This window comes from Equus asinus, chromosome 22 (genome assembly GCF_041296235.1).
Source record: "Equus asinus isolate D_3611 breed Donkey chromosome 22, EquAss-T2T_v2, whole genome shotgun sequence".
Lineage (NCBI taxonomy): Eukaryota > Metazoa > Chordata > Mammalia > Perissodactyla > Equidae > Equus > Equus asinus.
In genome coordinates this window covers 56,231,473-56,253,648 of record NC_091811.1, presented here as the reverse complement: position 1 = coordinate 56,253,648, position 22,176 = coordinate 56,231,473, and the positions used below count along the sequence as shown (strand labels likewise).

Below are 22,176 nucleotides of genomic sequence, written 5' to 3'. Positions count from 1 at the left end.
TAAGCCTTGTTAGTTCTGGAGCATCAAGAAGCAAGATTATTCTGTTAAATTATAACTGTTGTAAGGCACATGTGGTACTCATAATTTTTAAAAATGCTATTACATAGGTTAACTAGTTTTATCCTCATTACCAAGAGCAATATTTAACTGCAGTGGTAAATTTGTCCATCTTATTTTTTCATCTTGGCTTTTACATTTATTTATCATGTCCTCACCAGCCCTGGTGGTCTAGTAGTCAAGATTCAGTTGTCTTCCTGCTGCAGCCTGGGTTCTTGTCCCAGTCAGACAACCACAGCACCCATCTATCATCTGTCAGTTGTCATACTGTGGAGGCTGCATGTCACTGGGATGCTGAAAGCTATGCCATTGATATTTCAAATACCAGTAGGGTTTACCCGTGGTGGACATGTTTCATGGGACCTTCCAGAGTAGGACAGACTAGAAAGAAGGACTTGGCCACTCACTTCTGAAAAATAAGCCATGAAAGCCCAGTGAATAGCACAGGAGCATTGTCTGACATAGTGCTGGAAGGTGAGAAGAAGACACAAGACTGGGCAGGGTTCCACTCTGTTGTTGCACGATTGCTAGGACTCAGAACTGACTCAATAGCACTAACAAAAAAAGTGATATCTTCAACGTTCTAATGAAAAATATCACAAAATACTAGTCTTTTGTTTATTTCAAATTCTGGTTAGTGAATTGTTAATCACTTTTTTTATTGTTGTTCTTTATGTGTCCAAGTATTATGATAAGAAAAAATTATATTAAATGTAATCAGTAAATAATAAGCTACATATTTGTTGTATAATTATCTAAACTAATGATATGTTATATTACTACTTAATATTAGCTAAGTGTTATATGTTTAAATGCAATAACAAAACATACATTTAACATAAAAAATAAAATAATAAATTTATGCAATCGAATAATGATACAGTCACCAATGTAGAACTAAACCACAGCTGGAATCCTAGTCTGTTTGGGAATTACTTACTGGAAGAGAGAAATTAGAAGAGAGTGTGGAAAAAAATGGAAGAAAAAGGTAGGCATAACTCAAATCTATGTCAGTGCTTATACTGGGTTTATTTAACTCAGTAAAGGAGTTTTTTGGCGTATGTGGCTTTATATCAGAGGGAGTGAGACCCTTGTCCACTTCATTCATGTTTTTTCCAGCTTTATTGACACATAATTGACATATAATATTGTGTATCTTTAAAGAATACAGCATGTTGATTTTATACACTTATATATTGTGAAGTGATTGCTACAGTGGGATTAGTTAATACATCTGTCACTGACATAGTTACAATTTCTTTTTTGTGGTGAGAACATTTAAGATCTACTCGCTAAGCAACTCCCCATAAGGTATATAATATCTTATTCTTATCGATCAGTTTCGTGGTAATAGGGAAATGGTGTTATGCTTTTATTCTAAAAGCCCAATTAATAAACCACAAGAAACTGTCATTATTAATGGAGGCAAGTGTGCAGTGTTGCTACCCTTCATTGCGTCCTCATCCTCATGGTTTCTCGTAATCGCTATTTAGAGTCTTAATACAGGTTTGGAAACGTTTTTTTTTTTTTTGGCAAGACTTCTCCAGAAATGGAATTTTAAATTTCTGACAGGAGATACATGTTTAGTTTATTTTTTTCCATTGTTGATCTATGGTTGGATCCATTCATTCATTATGTGCTGCACAATGGTTATATTCTTAGTCTATCATTTACCAATTGCTTATTCATCGTTATAGTTTATACAGGAGAGCCCAGATGAATGCCTTCTTTATTCTTTTCTCAGTGTTCAGTGTTCTATAGTATCTTTTTCTTAGTATCTTTATGATTATATGGATTTATAAATGTTTTATTTGTTGTAGGTCACACTAGTGATTACACAAATATTTCAGGGGAGATTTAAATTGACATCTCTACCCCTTTGGAGTGTTTTAGCCAGAAGGAAACTCTTCAAGTTGGCTTCTGACTCTTTTGGACATTACACCTCTACTCTTTTATTGCAAGAAAAGAAGAAATAATAAAGAAGGGAAAAGAAAGACGGAAAGGAACACAGAAGAAGGAATGATGGAAGTAAAGTGGAAGAAAATAAGGAGTGAAGGAGGGAGAGAGAGCAATACAGCAGGCAGGCATTCTGAGATAATCTAATTTAGGGCTCATAATATTGCCATCTATTAAAGACAGAACCACACTAATAACATTGGAGTTGTAATTAATTTTAATAAATGGTAATTAATAGAGAGTCGGTGCTACTTAGAAAAACTCAGTCAGTTCAGTGGAAAATCCAGTTGAATATACCTATCCATTTTATTCTTTCTTCAAAACTCTTCTTTTCTTGATGTAGATCTGAATTTCTCACCTGGATCATTTGCCTTCTTCCTAAAGAAATTTAACATTCTTTGCATGACAAGTCTGTTGGCATGAATACTCTGTTTTAATTTCTATCTTTATTTGGACTGCTGTAACAAAATACCATAAACTTTGTTGCTTGAACAACAAGCATTTATTTCTCACAGTTTTAGAGGCCAGAAAATCTAAGATCTGGGTGTCGGCCAATTAAGTGTCTGGTGAGAATCTCCTTCATAGACTTCATAGTCTTTTCACTATACACTCACTTGGCAGAAAGGGACAAGGGAACTCTCTGGGACCTCTTTAAAAGGACACTAATGCCATTCAGGAGGGCTCCACTGCTATGGTCTAATCAGCTCCCAAACGACCCACCTTCAAATATCATCCCATTAGGGATTATGTTTCAACATATGCATTTTGAGGTAACACAGACATTCCATCTATGGCAGTTGCTCTCAGCATGTTTTCATTTTTCCTTCACATTTGAAGGATATATTGGTGAGTATAAAATGCTAAGTTGGTAGGATTTTTTTCTTTCACTATTTTAAATATTTCACTGGACTTTTCCCACTTGCATGGTTTCTGACAAGAAGTTTGATCTAATTTTTATCCCTTTTTATCTGGAGATAATTTTTTTCTGACTTTTTCCAAAATAATTTTCTTTTTGGCTATATTTTTCTGCAACTTGTATATGGTATGATTAGGTGTAGGATTTTTAGGTGGAGTGGGGAAGTGTTTATCCTGTTTGGTGTTGTCTTAGACTCCTGATCTGTGACTTAGTGTCTGAGACTAACTTTGGAACATTCTCAGTCATTATTGCTTCAAACAGTTCTTCAGCTCTGTTCCCTCTTTTTTTCCTAGTTCTAGTTTTCGAATTAAGCATGCGTTGTATCTTTTGAAATTATCCCCTACGTCTTGAATGCTATTTTGTGTTCTTCATCTTTTTTCCCTTTGCATTTTAGTTTGAGAATGTTGTATTGATCCATCTTCAAGCTTGCCGATTCTTTCCATGGCGGTGTGCAGTCTACTAATGAGCCCATCCAAGGCATTCTTTATTTCAGCTACAGTTTTATTTTTTTTTTAATTTTCACATTTCCTTTTGATTCCTTCTCTCTGGTTACATTTTCCTTCTGTTCCTGCATGTTATCTATGTTTTCTGTTATAGCCTTTAACATATTATAACATCTATATCATATTTGATTCTGATTTTGATGCTTACTTTCTCTCTTCAACCTGTGACTTTTCTTGCCCTTTGGCATACTTTGTACTTTTTGGTTGAAAGCTGGAAATGATGTATCAAGCAATAGGACCTGAGATGAATAGGCCTTTAATGTGAGGTTTTATGTTAATCTCCCTAAGAGATGAGTTGTGCTTAATGTTTTCTGTAGCTATTGGAGCCAGTGGCTTCAAATTCCTCTTGTGTCCTTTTTGTGGCTCTCTTATTGACGTTAGGTTCCCCTAAGCGCTCCTCTTCAGAGGGAGTCTGCATCTTACAGCTCTTTCAGCTGTAATTCACTTATTATACTGGAGCTCTGTTGATGTTGTATCAATCTGTGGTGTAGAGGAAGCAGTCTGTAATTTTATGATTAAACCTCCAGCTCTGGTGGGCCTATGTCTCAGGGCTGTGATCTTCACAGTATTTCTCCAGTGGTATAAATTTTTTCCAATTTCGGGTGAAACAAGAAGGGGACTGGGGGCTGGACTGTGAGAAATGCCCTTCCATCAAGTGCAATAATGTTCTGGTAAAGTCTTATCCCTTGGAAACTAGCCTTTGTATGGAGAATGCTCTGGTCATTCTTCATGATTACTCTTCTCCTTCTTCTTCCACAAAAGGGGATCTTTCTTGGCTCTTCACTCTGAGAACTTGGTGGAATGTTGGAAGCAAAACCCATGAAAATGTAGGGACCCCTTTGAGAATTCAGCCTCCAAGAGTTTCTCACTCTCACATTACCCCACACTCAGCATCTAGCAATTCATCAAAGTCACCACTGAAGTGTTGCCACCAGTTTATGGTTTCAGCCGCTTTTGCTACAGGTGGGCAGATCTTGGCTGAGTCTCTCTGGATGAACCTGTCTCTCCAGATTCTGGTGTGGTGATTTGCCTTGCAACATCATCTCTCTGCTGAGTACAAGAAGGTCATTCATTTTCTTTTCCTGCTTTTTCTTATTGTCCGTACAGGAGTGACGATCCAGATCTTTACATATTGGAGCAGAAGACAGAAGTCCTCCAGATGTGCTCTGAACTTATTTCTTAGCCCTTTATATTCTCAATTTCACGTGCATATTCATGCGTCTTGATTTCACTTTTATGTCCAGGACAGAGAACTTGACACATAGACGACACATTTCAAGCACACAATAGCTAGGTTTCAAGGAATGAATGAATGAATTAATAAATAAATGAGGGTAAAAGGAGTACATGGTGACTTGAACATAGTATAGTTTGTATAGAATCTCCTGAGAACATAGTTGAAGGAAACAGAGAAAAGTCTCTGTGCATTTTGGCATCTCTCATAAAGTAATAAAAGCAAAGATCTTCAGGGTAATGTCTGCTTTGGACTGGAATTCCTTGGAGAGATTCGTACACTGTTTAAGGGATTCCTTGGAAATAAGCAAATCGTCATCACTTAATGGAGTAAATAGTTGTCTCATTTTAGTATTATTGTGTTAACTTAAAAACTCTTGAATATGAGGAATAAAGGAGATAGTTGGATAGTCCAAATTGCTGATCTGAGATTGAAATAGCTAAACACAACATGTCTACAAGTATTAAAAGTTTTAAATAATTATACATCTCCGTGTGACTCCTGGAAAGGAAAAAAAAAGTCTGATTTCTTCATCCTGCAAGAGGAATACAAAGAATGTGAACATCAACAAACAAAATCCTTTGCCTGAATAATTCTGTGTCTATAACTTTAAGAGTAACAGTCTGGAAGTTTTAGTGTATTTTGCAGACTGATTTATAAATCCACATATGACTGAAAGTAAATCTCCCTAAAATTCTGAGAACTTCATTTATGTTAATAGATTTAAATTTAATTACAGTGATTTGATATTAATTGTGGAAGATCTGAAACTGATTCACTAAATGTCACCATTTTTGAGTAAAAATTTGTTCATGACATTGGGTGCCGGGGTCCAGCCTCGGCAGAGTCCAGGTTCCCACAGGAGAGACGGCGTCGGCGAAAGTGTAAGTGCTAGACGTGAGACTCGACGCAGTTGCAAGCAAGTCCGATTATTTCGGGGACAGGGTACACTTATATAGGAAACAATCACACGAGGTGGTCTAACTATTGTCGTCATGGGAACAATAGGTGAGGGGCAGTGCGTGACTAAAGGTAATCATCAAAGGTGGTTATCTACATACCAGATGTGCAGCATACATATCGATTGTTTAGGAAGAGGTTACGTAGTTTCAGGGTCTTCAAAGAAGTTAGGAGGGCAGCGAGTACATAGTGAACGGAATATAGACCCCCGCATCCTTGGGGGCTGCTGTTTGTTCTTTGAGATATGTTTATTGCTAGTTCTGCCTGTTTTTACAAGGCTTCCAGGACAGAGGGAAGACGTTAATCAGTAATAGGCTTTAGAAAGGAGGACAAAGGATTCTGCTTAAAGATTTATGTTCCCTGGAGAAGTGCCCTGAACGATTCTCCTTCCATTGCCAGACCTTGTCACAATACAATGGCAGCTAGATTGGGGGAATGCTTCCCACAATTGGGAGGAAAATTTCCTTTCAGTTTTTAATGTAAATACAAATAAAAGTAATAAGCTCTCTATACATATTGCAACACTGTTCCAGTGTATATGCAGGGGGTTGGGGAGGAGGAGGAAAGGTAAGTCTGACTTGATAAAATTCTGATTTGTGGCGAGCAGAGGTCTATTACTGACAGAAGTGACTCTGGCTATTATAATACAATTCATTTCCTCAGAAATTGCCCCTAGGTTTTGGGAGAGTGTCTTTAAATACTAGGAAGGTGTTATTACACTTTGGGACTAACAGTCAGAATCTCCAGAGCCTTAAATATTCTCTGGAGAAAACTTTTATTCTTTTTTTATTTTTAAAACACTTTCCATATTCTCTGTGATGAATTTTTAATCAATTCATGAATTTTCATTCTTATATACATTTGTTCACACTGTTTTTCCTTCCTAAAATGCCTTATTCTAGTTCTTAATCTATCGCCAATGTCTAGCTGAAGATATATCCTCAGTTATAACATCCTCTCATATAAATTTTCCCCCACTGCCCCAAGCTCCAGAGTAATCTCCTCTCCTCATTTCCCATGCCACGTAGTAAAACTGAGTCTCATTACCCTTGAGATTATGGCACACTGGACATTGTTACATTCAGGCATGCATCCTGTCTCCTCAATATGTTGGTAATCTGCAGTAGTCAGGGAGTTATCTTATGCTTATTTGATTCCTTGGTGTATAACAATGCAGTCTCCCTGGACTTATAAAAATTGTTTAATAAATGTTTGTTATTCATCAGAGAAGAAATCTTCCCGCAAGGGATGAAATGTTTACACCTAGGAGTTTTCACAACATTAGCTCTGTGGGAGTTTATAAAATTCTCATCTCCACAATTAACTTCATTTGAATTAGCCTGGCTTTTAACTTGCTCTACTATTTTAGAGCCATCAGTATTACCTGCAAGTGTCTGAACACTTGCCCAGTGATTGATCATCCAAGTAGAATTTACTAGGGTTTCTCCTCTGTATTCTCCCAGGTGGAAGTAAATTACAGTGTTGCTGTAATCCTGTCAATACATCAGTGAAGAAGCAAAGGGCTAAATAGAAGTGATTCTCTCTGAAGAAGAGTCCAGCCTTAATGGTAGATTTTCGTCTTCAGCGTCTTCCCTTACTGTTTTAACTGTTTTCTACTTTTGTCTTCTTTCTTTTCTTCTTCCCTATTCTATTTTTCCCTTTTTCTGACTCCTTCTTCACTTTATTTTGCATTTAATTTTATTATTCCCTTCCCATTTTCAGAGCAATAACCAGAAGAAACACTGAATCTGTTTAACTCTGTTCAGGTCCGGTTTACTATATAATCAGGTCGATTTAATACTGGAATAAGAGGTGGTAAAAGTGAAGAGTGGCAGAAGATATGAAGAGACGGCAATAGGGACAAAACACATCATGCTTATTTATAGAAATAATAACTCAGAAGGACTGAGACAAAGAGTGGTGATTAGCTATGGGAGATGTGACAAAAGGCCAGACAACTGAAGAGCTATGGTCATGATTATATTGAATTCAAGTATTTATCTTAAGCCTAAAGCTGGATTTCTGTTTTCAACCATCAAGAACATTTATAAATCATCTTTCTTGTCGATTGCACTGACAGTCAGCTCCTTGAGTCAATGATATTTACATGGTCATCAATCAGGCTGAGTGTATTTAATGTGACATTTTAGCTGTTACATATTGAGAAAAGAGGAAATTAATTTTTTGCACACATGTTCATCTCTTCACCTCATTGCCACAAATATAACTAAACCAGAATATAAAGATGATTTATAAGATATTCTTTTATTTCATCAGATTTTTAGAAAATATTTTTCTCAGTGTGTACAAAGTAACAATTTTGGCTAGAGTTTATCTTATTTTAATCATTTGAAAAAAGTGCCTCATCGGTATATATAATCAATAGCAATTACTAATATTTAACATTGTTATTTTCATATTTTACCTTCAGTACCTCTTCTTAACTTTTTTCTTAATATTTTTACCAGAGTGGAAGCAGATCAGGAGGCAACAATGGAAAACCGTACAACAGTGACGGTGTTTATCTTAGTAGGATTGACAGAGGACCCAAAATTGAAGATCGTGCTATTTATTTTCCTGCTTCTCACCTACTTGCTAAGCATCTCAGGCAACTTGATTATCATTACCCTCACTTTGCTGGATTCTCATCTGAAGACCCCTATGTATTTCTTTCTTCGAAATTTTTCCTTCTTAGAAATTTCTTATACAACAGTTTGTATCCCCAAATTGCTTGTGAGCATGGCAACTGGTGACAAAACCATTTCCTATAACTGTTGTGCAGCTCAGTTATTTTTTGCCTTCCTTCTTGGTGCATCTGAATTTTACCTCCTGGCCGTCATGTCTTATGATCGTTATGTTGCCATCTGCAAGCCCCTGCGTTATACAACCATCATGAGCAGCAAAATCTGTATCCAGCTGGTCCTTAGCTCTTGGATGGCTGGTTTCTTCATCATTTTTCCAGGACTCATCTTAGGCTTAAGCCTGGATTTCTGTGACTCCAATATCATTGATCATTTCTACTGTGACATTGCTCCTCTCTTGAAAATCTCCTGCACAGACACACGTTCGCTGGAAACGATGAGCTTCATCTTAGCTTTGGTGACTCTCTTGGTCACTCTGGTATTAGTGATTCTATCATACACATATATTGCGCTCACAATTTTAAAAATTCCTTCTTCCAACCAGAGAAAAAAGGCTTTTTCCACTTGTTCTTCTCACATGATTGTCATCTCTGTCTCATATGGTAGCTGTATCTTTATGTACATTAAACCCTCGGTCAAACAGAGGATATCCTTGATGAAGGGAGTTGCAATTCTCAACACCTCCGTTGCCCCACTTTTGAACCCCTTTATTTATACTCTAAGGAACCAGCAGGTGAAGCAAGCATTTAAGAACTTGGTACAAAAAGGCCTGTCTTTATCCAAGTAGAATCATAATGAGATCTATAAGTGAAATTAACTATTAAGGAATTTTGCAAGGGAAGTGCTTGGATTAGGTCCCAACTTTCCTATTGCACTATCTAGTAGATAATCCTCTTTGTCCTTTAACTTCTTTCTGAAGTGTCATGATGTTTACATTAGCTATTGTTTCTCAATAATGCCTTCCCTTTCAAAATCTCAAAACTTTATTTTTCTGTTCCATTATAAGGAATTTTTAAATTTGACCCTTTCTTCTCTTCTCCTTTCATTTAAGTGTTCCAAATATTTGAAAGGTTATTTTAATCAACTTTATGTATCAATTCATGAAGACTGTTAATTATATCCATATATGTGCAGTAAATTTTTCTCTTATAGTTGATTTTCTGTAAAATCTTAATAAATTCAAAACAATTAAATGATGTGGCTTCTTTGGGATTTTGTTTTTCCCTGGCTTTTCATGCCCTTATACACATTCCCTGTTGCTTTTAAATAAAGATATTTGAAAGTAGGAACTTGAGATTAAAATATCCATGTCATTCTTTGTCTTGAGACAAAAAAAATCACACCATCATAGTGTAATAAAAAAATCATAAGGTATGTTATATTTATGCTATATTTTATTATGTATAAGTAAATAAACATTGAATCAAATGTGTGTACTAAATCTAGGTAACTTTGGTTAAAAATAAAATACAGCCTAGAGAGATCACATTTGATACTTTTCCCAGCTATTCATTATTCAACTTGGAACAAACTGTGTTCCTTAGACTCTACATCTATAACATAATAATAAGCAGCTATATTATTCTGAGATGTTTTTAAGACTAACTTGAAAGTGAAAAATAAATGAGTAATGTTAATTATGAATCTGTGTATGTTATTACATATATTTAAGGTATCCAAGGGGCCGGCCTCTAGAAGTTTTTTTTTTTTTAATTTTAATGAAGCACCAAGTTTGAGAGACATCAAGTTACCTAGTCTCCTGGTACCTCAATTTCCTTATTTGAAAATGGTGATAATAATGGTATATGTATCATTCTTTAAGTATCAGCTTTTATTATTACAAAACATATTATTTTATATTAAGAAGAAAATGGGAAAATAAAAATTAGTAGAATGTTATTGACACACATTTTTTATCTGAAAAATTGCTTCTCAAATAATGCATTGTGGCCCCCTTTTCATAGGAGCAATAATGCTAAAGATGATTCTTCTCAGAATACAGACTTGGATCTTTGAGAAAGAATAAGACCTTTATTCAAAAGTGTTCTGTGTAACCATTACCATCCCATCTTAAGAGCCACCTTCACAATGGGGCTGTTATCTTTTCCGAACAGATATCAGTTTATTTGCTTTGTAGGATAAAAATTAAAGAATACTTCACACAAATATAATATTATTTTAATTATTATATAATACACAAAATATTATTAATTTAATAATAAATTAATATTTACTTCTAGTCAAGGCAAAGTAAAAATGAAAATATTATTACTACATCATTATTTGGAAACATATATGCTTACATATATTCTAAACAAATAAAATAAAGATGCACATACCTATACTCTTAGAAATACTATTTTGTAAACTTCAAAAAATATTTGCTGCTATTTACATAAGTATCTTGATATAATAATTTTACAAGAACATAACTAGGACTCATAGAAAACAAAATTTGTTCATTGTATAATGGTTTTACAAATAATAGTGAGAGATTCATTTCCTGTGTAATATTCTTTTCACAGCATCTTTCACATCTCTGTTTCTCAGACTATATATTAGAGGATTTAGCATTGGTATTACAAGTGTGTAGAGCACAGCTACAATCTTGCTTTGCTCTGGTGAGGAGATGGCCCCAGGCTGGGCATACATGAAGAACACAGTCCGTAGAATAAACTCACCACAGCTATATGGGAGTCACAAGTGGAGAAGGTCTTACTCCTGCCATGGGTGGAAGGGATCTTCAGGACAGTGGAGAGGATAGAAGCATAAGAAGCAAGAATGACATTTGTGGTGGTGATGATGATGAGAGCAGAGAGAATAAACAGTACGATCTCATTCACAAAGGTGTCAGCACATGAGATCTTGATCAGGGCTGGGACATCACAGAAAAAGTGGTCCAATCTATTTTCTCCACAGAAATGCAAACTGAAGGTGAACCTTGTTTGTATCATGGAGTCAATGCATCCACAGATATAGGATCCAGTTACCAAAAGAACACAGACTTTCTGGGACACGTGCACAGGATAAAGGAGAGGGGAGCAAATGGCCGAAAATCGATCAAATGCCATGACAGCCAGTGGAAAGCCTTCAGTTGTGACAAATAGGGCAAAGAAGAAAAATTGAGTAGCACAGCCATTGTAAGAAATGTTCTTTTCATTAGCCAAGAAGTTGTCTAAACTTTTGGGAGCAATGACTGTGGAGTAGCAGAGATATAAATGCAAATTTCTAAGGAAGAAATAGATAGGGATTTGAAGTCTGGAGTCCATTGTAATGACAGTTGTCATGCTGATATTTCGCACCACAGTGACCACGTGGAGTAGCAAGAACACTAGAAATAAGAGGATCTGTATCTTTGGAGGGGTCCTGAACCCCAGCAGAATAAATTCAGTGACCTCTGAGTAGTTCCTAATAGGCCTTCTCTTCATAGCTGAACTACAGGTGGAACCGGAGAGGTGGTAAAAATGAAAGAAATGAATGATTAGCATACTTGTTTTAGTAAAAACCACTAGAAACCAGCATGGAAAAAAATTATTTCATATCATATTACCTAAAATTTTACAAAATACCAATGACCATAAAGAATGGTTAAACAGTCTTCCTAATGAAGAGTTCAATCTGCTTGGTCAGCCTTTTTAGATACTTATTTGCAAATAATGACGTTTGCTCTCTAAGCGTTTTGGAGAAATGGAGATTCTAGGAAAATGCCTAGAAACAAACAAAAGCTTTTTTATTAATTTTCTTTATTTATTATCTGTTTACTGACATTGAAAGTTGCCGACTTTAGTGGGAATAATTTCTCACAGACATTATAATTCATCTAAGATTTTATTTGGAGTAAAAATCAATTCAATTGATGGTCTTATTTTATTTTTAAATGATTATTTAGTTTCTTTATCTACTATAGAAAAATAATATGCAAAGATTGTATCTGTCTTTCTTACATTTGGAGAAAGACTTCAGATCCTGACAAAAGTTTCATCCTTTTACATATTAACCTCATATCCTTATTTCTCATTATTTTGGTCCCTGTGGCAACATACACTCTTAGTGGCACAGTTCATCTGCTAAAATCCAAAGTGACACTTGCTTGTATTTCCTAAACACAATAAAATCAGACTTTTATTGTTTCCCTCTTTGTTTTCTTCCATCCTTCATTCTTTCCATCCTTCTGTCCTTCCTTTCTTCCTTCTTTTCTTCTTTCTCTTTCATTCTCTTTGGATTTTGCAGATTGAAATGCAAGTAGAGAATTCTAAAATCTTGAGTAGAGATTTTTCTGTCTTTTCAGAAACAGACAAATCTAATTGCAAATGCAAAGACCTGTCCATATGAACAATGTCCATATGATAGAAGGTGCTTGGGACAATTTAAAGACAGCTACAAATGGGAAGAAAAAGAAATGTGTTTAAATAAATTTGCATTGTATTTATTTAGGCTTTTACTATTATGACTATAAAATGTTCTTAAATAAAATGCAGAGTGGAGAGTTAGAGAAAGGAAGAAATTTTTATTCTAATTTTATTAATGGGGAAATTGAGACAAAAGCAGATATAAGAGACTTAGAGTCATGAGATTGAGCAGCATGGTGTTTTACTGTTCAATAATCTACCATAAAAGAAAGATGACAGACAACAAATTCAAAAATTCACTTAGGAAGGACATGTCTTTTAAAATTATAAAAATTTTTATTTCTGTATATATAAATTTTTATACAAATTTGATAATTAAAATAAAATTATATGATATAAATTTTAAAATGTCTCATAATATCTATTTAATTTTTGTTATTCTCATTGCTATTGTTTCAATAATTTTGAGATTATTTTAAGATAGATTGGGGCTATGAAAGTACATTAGAATCAATTTGGTTCAGTTACAATATCTACTTTCTGGAAAAGATTAAAAGTTTACAGAAATGTTGACTGATTTTTGAAGGCATAGGAATGATCAAAATAATCTCTGACAGGGCCCATTAACTGAAAAAATGCTACCTTGCTTTAAATGAGTTTCTAGTTTCAACAGAAAAATCGGAAGAAAAAAGAAAGATGTAACCAAAACTATATAAAAGAAGAGTGTTGAGAATAAACTAAGTATGAGAGAGAATCTCAAGGATAAATACTACTTCTTATCTTGATACACTCTCACTATATTTGAAAAAGAATACACCCATGAAGAAATAAAAGTATGAAAAGAAATGAACAACGTTTTTTAGCGTGAAGTTTTTCTGCAACATGGATTGCGTTTCCTCACGGCTTGTATCATGACTCAAATTACTGAGAACAGGTACTAGCAAAAATTGTAGCTTATCTCCCTCTCTCTCTCTTTTTTTTAAAAATTTATTTTTTCATTGATTAAACCAAGAAAGAGACCTGGAACAAGTACTGAGAGAAACCTTCTCATGGAGAGGGACATCAGAGCGGTTGGAATTTCTTCTGCAAGCTATTAACCAGGACCAAGGGTTCTCTCACTAGTAATGTATTTTGTGTCATAATGCAAAAAGAAAAATGAGAAAAGTTATCAATTAGTAAACTCACAAGACCATTCGAAAGTTAGAAGGGCTATCTAGAGGACATGAGAACTAAACTTCTACTTTAAAACAATGTAATAGAAAAACATTTGGATGAGAAGTACTTGATTCCTATTTTATTTTCATGATTTAAACTGAGGGACATTTGTGATATTTCCTTTGAATAGATTGCAACCCTTAATTTTAGAAATTCATTTCTTGTCTCTGCTGTAAATACATCATGCTTGCACAAGAAGAAAATAAATATAGAGAATAATCTAAATAGTCAATGAAAGAGTCAAAAAAAAAAGGGAGGGGGTTTGAAGTAACATAGAGATTCGTAAAAGGAGGCAGTCATACTCCATCTATGATTTCAAGGCACAAGAAGAGGTGGTGTTAAAAGATGCCAGCGGTCTGGGAGTTTCTTCAAGAATGAGATCCATGGTAAGAACCGTGGTGCCTACCAGGTGCTGGAACCAAAAAGAGAAACATCACAAGAAGCATACTGAAAGAGAAAGAAATTCCCTCTCTTTTTACATCTTCTGTGCTGCCATTGTCTTGTGAAAGCACCATAGACAATAGGTCAATGAGTGGGGGCAACTGGATTTGGCCCACAGGCTATAGTTTGATGACCACTACTCTAGAATGTGCAAAGGTTCCTCAACTAACATTTTGGGAAAGAGAGTCTTACATGAAAATTTTCAAGGCTTTCCACAATCATGTTCTGTGCATTTCAAAATGTTCCTAGAGACCCTAATTTATTCTGATAATATTTCCCTTTAGCTAGAAAAACTGTCTTTGGCATTTCGTAGAGTACAAATTTGGCATAATGCATTCTTTTAATTTTTCTTTATCTGAAAAGTTCCATCTCTTCTTCTTATTATTTTTTGATGTTGTCATTGAGGAAGATTTTCCCTGAGCCAACATCTGTGCCAATCTTCCTCTATTTTGCATGTTAGTCACTGCCACAGCATGACTGATAAATGGTGTGGGCCTGGGCCTGGGATCCAAACCCACGAACCTGGACCACTGATGTGGAACATGCTGAAACTAACCACTACACCATGGAGCTGATCCTGAAAAGTTCCTTATTTTGCCTTCAATTCTAAAGTCCATTTTTCCCGGATATAACATTTTGGTTTGGTCTCCCCTCTTATCTGTAGGCACTTCGAAGATATTCCATTGTCTTCTGGTTTGAATTGTTTCTGACAAAAATCTATGTTCTAACTTGTATTTGCTTATGTGTAGCGTCTCCTTTTCCCTCTGGCTATGTGGCTAATGTTTGCTTTTTGACTCATATTCAGAAATCTTATTCTGCTATTCCTTCATCTGCTTTTCTTTCTGTTTATCCTGCTTGGGATTTCGTGAATTTTCTTGCATGCGTGTTTATAGTTGGCGCCAACCCTGAAAAGATTTTGGCCCATTAGTTTCGAATATTTTTCTGGCCCCTCTCCTTCCATTTCCATTTCCAACATTTTCTCAGTTCTCATTGAATGTTCATTTTTTTTCCTTTTAACTCTGTGCTTATCTTTGTTTCTATTGCTATGGATTCAAGCTTAAAATCTTTTCTTCTGAATTTGTTTCCTTTTTGTTGGAAATTGCAGTTTTTCACTGCTTATTGTACGGCATCCAAAAATAGTTGGTTCAAATATTTTCTCCAGAGTTTAGATTTTTGCTATGGAAGGGAAATCTTGTAGTAGTTATTCTTTCATGAGAAGATAGGAAACTATCTTAAATTCATTATTTTTAAAGGTTAAATGGTCTTTATATTTGTAGTATAAACACATGCTTCAGTGAGATTTTATAATTCTTTATATTTGGACTATTTTGTTTGTTAATATTTTGTTAAAGATTTTTGAAGTTAGAAAATTATCTTTATTTATTTAAGAAGATTAGCTCTGAACTAATATCTGCCACCAATCCTCCTCTTTTTACTGAGGAAGACTGGCCTTGAGCTCACATCCATGCCCATCTTCCTCTACTTTATATGTGGGACACCTACCACAGCATTCCTCGGTAAGCAATGCATAGGTCCACGCCTAGGATCTGGACCAGTGAATCTCAGACCGCCTAAGCAAAGCATGCAAACTCAAGCCCTACGCAACTTGGCTGGCCCCTATAACTTTTTATTTTAATGTCTGTTTGAGATTCATGATGGATTCATAAAGGCAGTTAGGAAGTATTTCCTTTATGACTGTTCCTGAAAGAGTTTATGGAAGAATGGTGTTATTCTTTTATTAAACATGTGAAAGTAAACACTGGTGATGCCATTTAGGCAATGATCATTCTTTATAAGATTATTAATAAAAATTTAATGACTTTAATAGATATTTTAAAATTCACATTTCTTTTTTTATACATCTTGTTCCATTTTAAATATTTTTATTTAAAAATTACCAATATTTGGTAAAAATATTGTTTACTATGTTGTTTTTAGTATCAGGAGAATCTGTAGTGATCTCCCATTTTCATTGCTGATGTTTATGATTTAATGTTGCTGATTTATCCTTGTTAAGTTGGCTAGAGTTCTATACACCTTACTAACCTTTCAAAGAACCAAGGTGAATATTCTATATTATCCATATTTTTTATTTAACTAATTTTTATCTAAATTGTTTACATTCTTTTATCTTTTTTGTTTTGACTTGCTGTTCTCTATATCACGTTACTAAGATAGAAGATTAATCTAGATGTTGCTGTTTTCCTCCTTTATAATATTTACCTATAAAGCTTGGTATATCCCTCAAAGTACTTCTTTTTCTGCATCCCAGAAGCTTAGATTTATCATAAATTTATTGTAATTCAATTTGCTTTCTTTTCTATCCATGGATTTTTAGGAAGGCAATTTTTAATGTCCATACCCATAGATTTTTGTAGTTATCTAATTGTCATTGATTTCCATATTGAGTTGACTTGATCAAAGAACATACATAGAATGATTTCAATCTTTGAATTTGTTGAGAGTTTCTTTATGTCCCATCTGTTGTGAATGCAAGTAAGTGTTTCTTACATATTTATAAGCAGTAGCATGTTGTTGTTACTGATGTTATTGTCAGAAGTTCAAACATGAGAAACAGAATATTGGAATCTGGTACATTTTATAGATTAGGCACCCAAGCTCCACTCCATGTGCTTTCTACTTGGAGATGTTAGAAAGTTAAAATGTCTCCTACTACTAGGGTTCTTGACACAGACTGTGTTCTACCAATTAGATCCATACAAACAGAATTCAGAAGGGAATTATTTTTCTCTTCTTTTTCTATCATTTAGGAAGGTTGTGGAAAGATGTGTGCTTTTTCTGCAGTACTGTTGAGTCCTAAACTTCCTAGAGAAGTTATTTGATGGCTGAGGAAGTAGTGACATCTTTCGGAGTCTATGTATTTGATCCCTGGATCAGAGTTATAGTGCTATGTTTTTAAATCATACCTCCAATGGTAGCCCTCTTTGTGAATTACTCTTATATTACTCTAAGCATCATTACAAAGCTGTCATCCAAAAGTTCCTCCAGCCTTTCCAAATTTGATCAGCCTCATATTACCTTAATTACTATTTTCCTGTTTAAAATATTTAAACTGCTTCCCCTTCCAACACTGACCAAACTTTTACTAATATTGTACTATAAGAAGGAGAAGCTCTGGCCTCATATCATTTTGCTATCTATACTCCAAAAAAAAATTCCAGAAAAATTCTAGAAATAATTTTTCATTAAAAGAGGAATTTTTAAAAATAGGATTACAATTAGCTGTTGTAAATATTTGAGAAAAAAACGACATCCCTATAATATTAGGCTCATCAAATATAGTATTATGTCTCTGGTTTAAATATAGTCTTTTAGTCACACAGTAGTTTTTAAAGAATTTTTAAATTTAGGTCCTGATTGCTCATAAATATTTTTACTAAGGATTTTTAAAGTAATTTTATGGAATGCCATCATTTCCTTCACTATATTTTCTAATTGTTTAGTATTTAAACATAGAAAAGCATAAAATTAGCAAAACATTACCTGACTGAGTTTGTGATTTAGAAGACATTTGTCATATCACAAAATATGTGTGCTTCAAGAAATACAGGTAAACTGATTTGGAATAAATTTTTGTCCTTTTAAAATCATAACAAATGTAATTTACTACATAATTAATTTAAAATATTCATTTATCTAAAACGTCTCTCGTAGTGTACAAACTTTTCAATCTGTTTCTCCATGCCTATCAATATGTCTGCTGTGATAAATACTGCAAAGTTTTTCTTTGTCTATAAAGAAAATAAAGTGCAAAGAAACTTCCCAAGGATAAACACAACCAGAGAAGAAAATGTTCTTTGTATGTGGGCTATTATTAGACTATTTGCTTGTATCTGACGCTACTGCAGTCCTTATGGACAAATGCAAGTCTTTGGATCTAAAAAAGCAGCTTGGCTCATTATTTTTTCTCAAGTACTTTATTGATGAATAACTTATCTGAAACGAACTGTATTCATTCACAGTGTACAATTCTGTGTATCTTGTCAGTTTTATACATCAGTGAAACCATCACCACATCAAGATACAGAATATTTCCATCACCTCCAAAAGATTTGTCCTGACCCTTTTTAGTCCACGCCTCCTTCCAACTCCATTCTCAGATAACCAGTTAGGTAATTTTTTTTTTGCATATACATACACACATACACACAGTATGTACTCTTTTCTGTCAGTCTTCTTACGTTGAGTAAAATGATTTTGAGATGCATTCATTTTGTCATATGTATAAATAATTCATTCTTCTTATTGCATAGTATTGAGTAGTATTCTGTTTACCATTGTACACACATACCAGACTTTGTTTCTGCAGTCTTAAATTGATGGAGAGTTGAGGTGCTTTCAGTTCTTAGCTATTCTGAATAAAGTCAGTATGAAAATTCACATATTTGTATTCGAGTCAGAGGCCACTCCATCTCTGCCCTCTCTCAGTCCACCACGATAGAAGGTCCAATTGTTCAGGCAACTATAGACAAGAATAGAGGGATTCCTCTTCACCCAGATTCCAGTCAAAGTCTACCATATCACCTTGAGAGTGGCAGGCTGCACACATTTCTTATCCTCTCCAGTTCCATGTCACAGAAGCTCTATTCAAAGGAACTGCAGCTAAAATGTCTAGAGATCTCTTCTTCTACTTGGCCCCACTCATAGGTAGACGTTTTACCCCAGGCATGATAGGATAAGAATAATGGGGCCCCAATTTCAGTTACCCCAGTTCAGAGGTCAGAGGTTCTATGCAAAGAGAGACAAGCTTCGAAGGCCATAGGCTACTGACCTCACCTAGAAACCTGCTCATAAAGCAGGGGTGTCACTCTGAAAGACCTGGGCCACTGTTCCTGCTCCAGTTCCAGAAAAGTTGAACATAGGTTTTACCCAGAATGAAAGGCAGGCCATAATAAGAGAAGGCTCCAAAGCTTTACCCAAGTGCATAGAATTTATTTGGAACAAAATATGGGAATGTTTAAGCATAAGTAAACTCTCAAACATAACAAGTATTTGGTGATAAGCAATTAAGAGGAGGTTGGTAGCTCCATGAGAGCAAAAAGCTAACTGTCGATCAACTAGATTACTGGAGAGAACTGGGGAAGAAAATAGCTAACAAGGGCCATCCTGCAGCTGGAACAAACCTCAAAGACTGGTCTTAAAGACTATCCTTGTAAAGGGGACCAAATCTAATTGGATCAGGCTATACAGCAATATGTTTCCCAGATGTTTTCAAAACCACAGAACAAGAAGAAGCAGTGGAGGCTATCTGCTGGGTTGGAAACTTACAGAGGCACAAATGATCAGAGAAGACACAGCCAAAGGCAGCCCTGATTAAACCCCTGCCATCGAAGAGTAACTATGCACAAGAGTAACTGTACACAAGCCTCAGGCTGTGCCTCAGAGAAGTGACACCAGTGGCTTCTCAGAGCAAACAGAATTCAATAAAATAGTCCAGCAAAGACACTAAAAATGAAAAAGCAAACAAGAAAAAATATATAGAAATAATTTTTAAAAGTTATTCTATTATTCAAAGGTACATTACCTGAAAGAATGTCATACAGTTGGAATAATACAGTATGTAGTCTTTTCGGATTGGTTTCTTTCACTTAATAATACTTATTTACAGTTCCTCCATTTCTATTCACAACTTGATAGCTCATTTCTTTTTAGTCGTGAATATTATTCCATTGTCTGGATGTACTACACTTTATTTATGCATTCAACTACTGAAGGAAATCTTGGTTACTTCCAGGTTTTGATGAGTATGAATAAAGTTGCACTAAATATCAATATTCAGGCTTTAGTGTAGATATAAGTTTTCAACTCCTTTGTTTAAATATGAAGGAGCACAATTGCTGGATCATGTAGTAAAAGCACATTTAATATTATAGGAAACCAGCAAACTGTCTTCCAAAGTAGCTGCACCATTTTCTATTCATACCAGCAATGAATGAGAATTCCTGTTGCTCCGCATCTTTGCCCGCATTTGGTGCGGTCTTTTTTTAGATTAAGGCCTTTCTAATAGGTGTGTAGTAGCGTCTTGTTTTTTCTTTGTGTTTTTGTAAAATTAAGACTTTAATTTTTTAGAGAAGTTTAAAGTTCATAACAAAATTGAGAGGAAGGTACAAAGATTTCCCTTATACCCCCTACCTCCATACTTACATGACTTCTCCCATTATCAACATCCACCACAAGACTGGTGTATTTGTTACAGTTGATATACCTACATTGAGAAAACATTGTCACCCAAAATCCACAGTTCACTTTAGGGTTCACTCTTCGTGTTGTATATTCTATGGGTGCAGAGAAATATACAATGACATGTATCCATAATGGTGGTGTCACATGGGTTAATTTCACTACCCTAAAACTTTTCTGTGCTCTGCCTATTCATCTCTTCCTCCACCCCACAACCCCTGGTAACTGCCAATTGTTTCCTCTCTCCATAGTTCTGTCTTTTCCAGAATGGCATGTAGTTGGAATGATACTATAGGTAGCCTTTTCACATTGGCTTCCTTCACTTAGTAACATGCATTTACAGTTCCTCCATGTCTTTTCACAGCTGATAGCTCAATTCTTTTTAATGCTGAGAAACACTATCGTCTGGATGTACCACAATTTATCCCTTCACTTACTGAAGGAAATCTTGGTTGACTTCAAATGTTGCCAATTAAGAATAAAGCTGCTATAAACATCTGTGTGCAGGTTTTTGTGTGGACATAAACTTTCAACCCGTTTGGGTAAATACCAAGATGGGTGACTGCTGGATCGTATGGAGAGAGTGTTTAATTCTGTAAGAAACCATCAAACTGTCTTCCAAGGTGGCTGTACTATTTTGCATTCTACCAGCAAGAAATGAGCGGTCCTGTTGCTCCACATCCTCAGCAGAATTTGGAGTTGTCAGTGTTCTGAATTTCGGTCATTCCAATATGCGTGTATTGGTTTCTCATTGTTATTTTAATTTCGATTTCCCTGATGATATATGCCGTGGGTCATCTTTTGATGTGCTTATTTTTCATCTGCATATCATCTTCAATGAAGTGTCTAAGATCTTTAGCCCATCTTTTAACTAGGTTGTTTGTTGTCATATTGCCGAATTCTAAGAGGTTTTTGATTTTTTTTTAATGTATCTGGGGTAACAGTCATTTATCAGATGTGTCTTTTGCAAATATTTTTCTCCCAATCTGTGGTTTGTCTTCTCATTCTCTTGCCATTGTCTTTTGCAAAGCAGAAGTTTTTACTTTAAATTAAGTCTGGTTTATCCATTATTTCTTTAATGGATTCTGCCTTCGGTGTCGTTTCTGAAAGATCATTGCCAAACCCAAAGTCATCTAGCTTTTCTCCTATGTTATCTTTTAGGAGGTTTAGAGTTTCACAGTGTACATTTAGGTCCACGATCCATTTTGAGTCCAGTTTTGTGAGTGTAATGTCTGTGTCTAGCACAGGGAGATCCACATGAGGAAGGACTGAAACCTGTATTAGCTCTTGTTGCCTCTGAACTCAGGTTTACTGGTATCCTACGGAAGCCAAGGCACCGTGTCAAGGAGCTCAATATACACACCTGGATCTGGAGTTGAAGAAGCTGAAAAAAGATCCAGGCAAAAATGGAATAATTACAAGCCTGGCAGCTCCCTCAGACCAACAAAATAACCAGCAGATAAGCAACAACATGTGTGAGTTACAAAATGACTTCCGCTTCACTCCACCCTCCAAATATCCCAAATATCCTCCCCTGTGGTTCACCCTTACAGGAAACACAGATGGAAGGGAAATCCTAGAAAAATAGTTCAGCCTAGCCAAGTTGAAACATTACAAAGTGTCCAAAAATGTATTGCCAGAGTGCCTAAGGAAACTTTTGGAGTTTATTATCCTGAATTTTGCAGTGATTTCACAGGTGGAT

At 35.2% G+C, this 22,176-nt stretch overlaps 1 protein-coding gene and 1 pseudogene across 1 annotated transcript; one reads left to right on the top strand and one right to left on the bottom strand.

The window, feature by feature from the left end:
• The first annotated feature begins 8,119 nt into the window (after window positions 1-8,119).
• On the top strand, window positions 8,120-9,055 carry LOC106832638 (olfactory receptor 6C74-like). Its single transcript, XM_014843471.1, has one exon. It carries the CDS (start codon window positions 8,120-8,122, stop codon window positions 9,053-9,055), a length of 936 nt encoding a protein of 311 aa, XP_014698957.1.
• Window positions 9,056-10,764: 1,709 nt separating this feature from the next.
• On the bottom strand, window positions 10,765-11,696 carry LOC106832597 (olfactory receptor 9S13-like; annotated as a pseudogene).
• Between the last annotated feature and the right edge of the window lie 10,480 nt (window positions 11,697-22,176).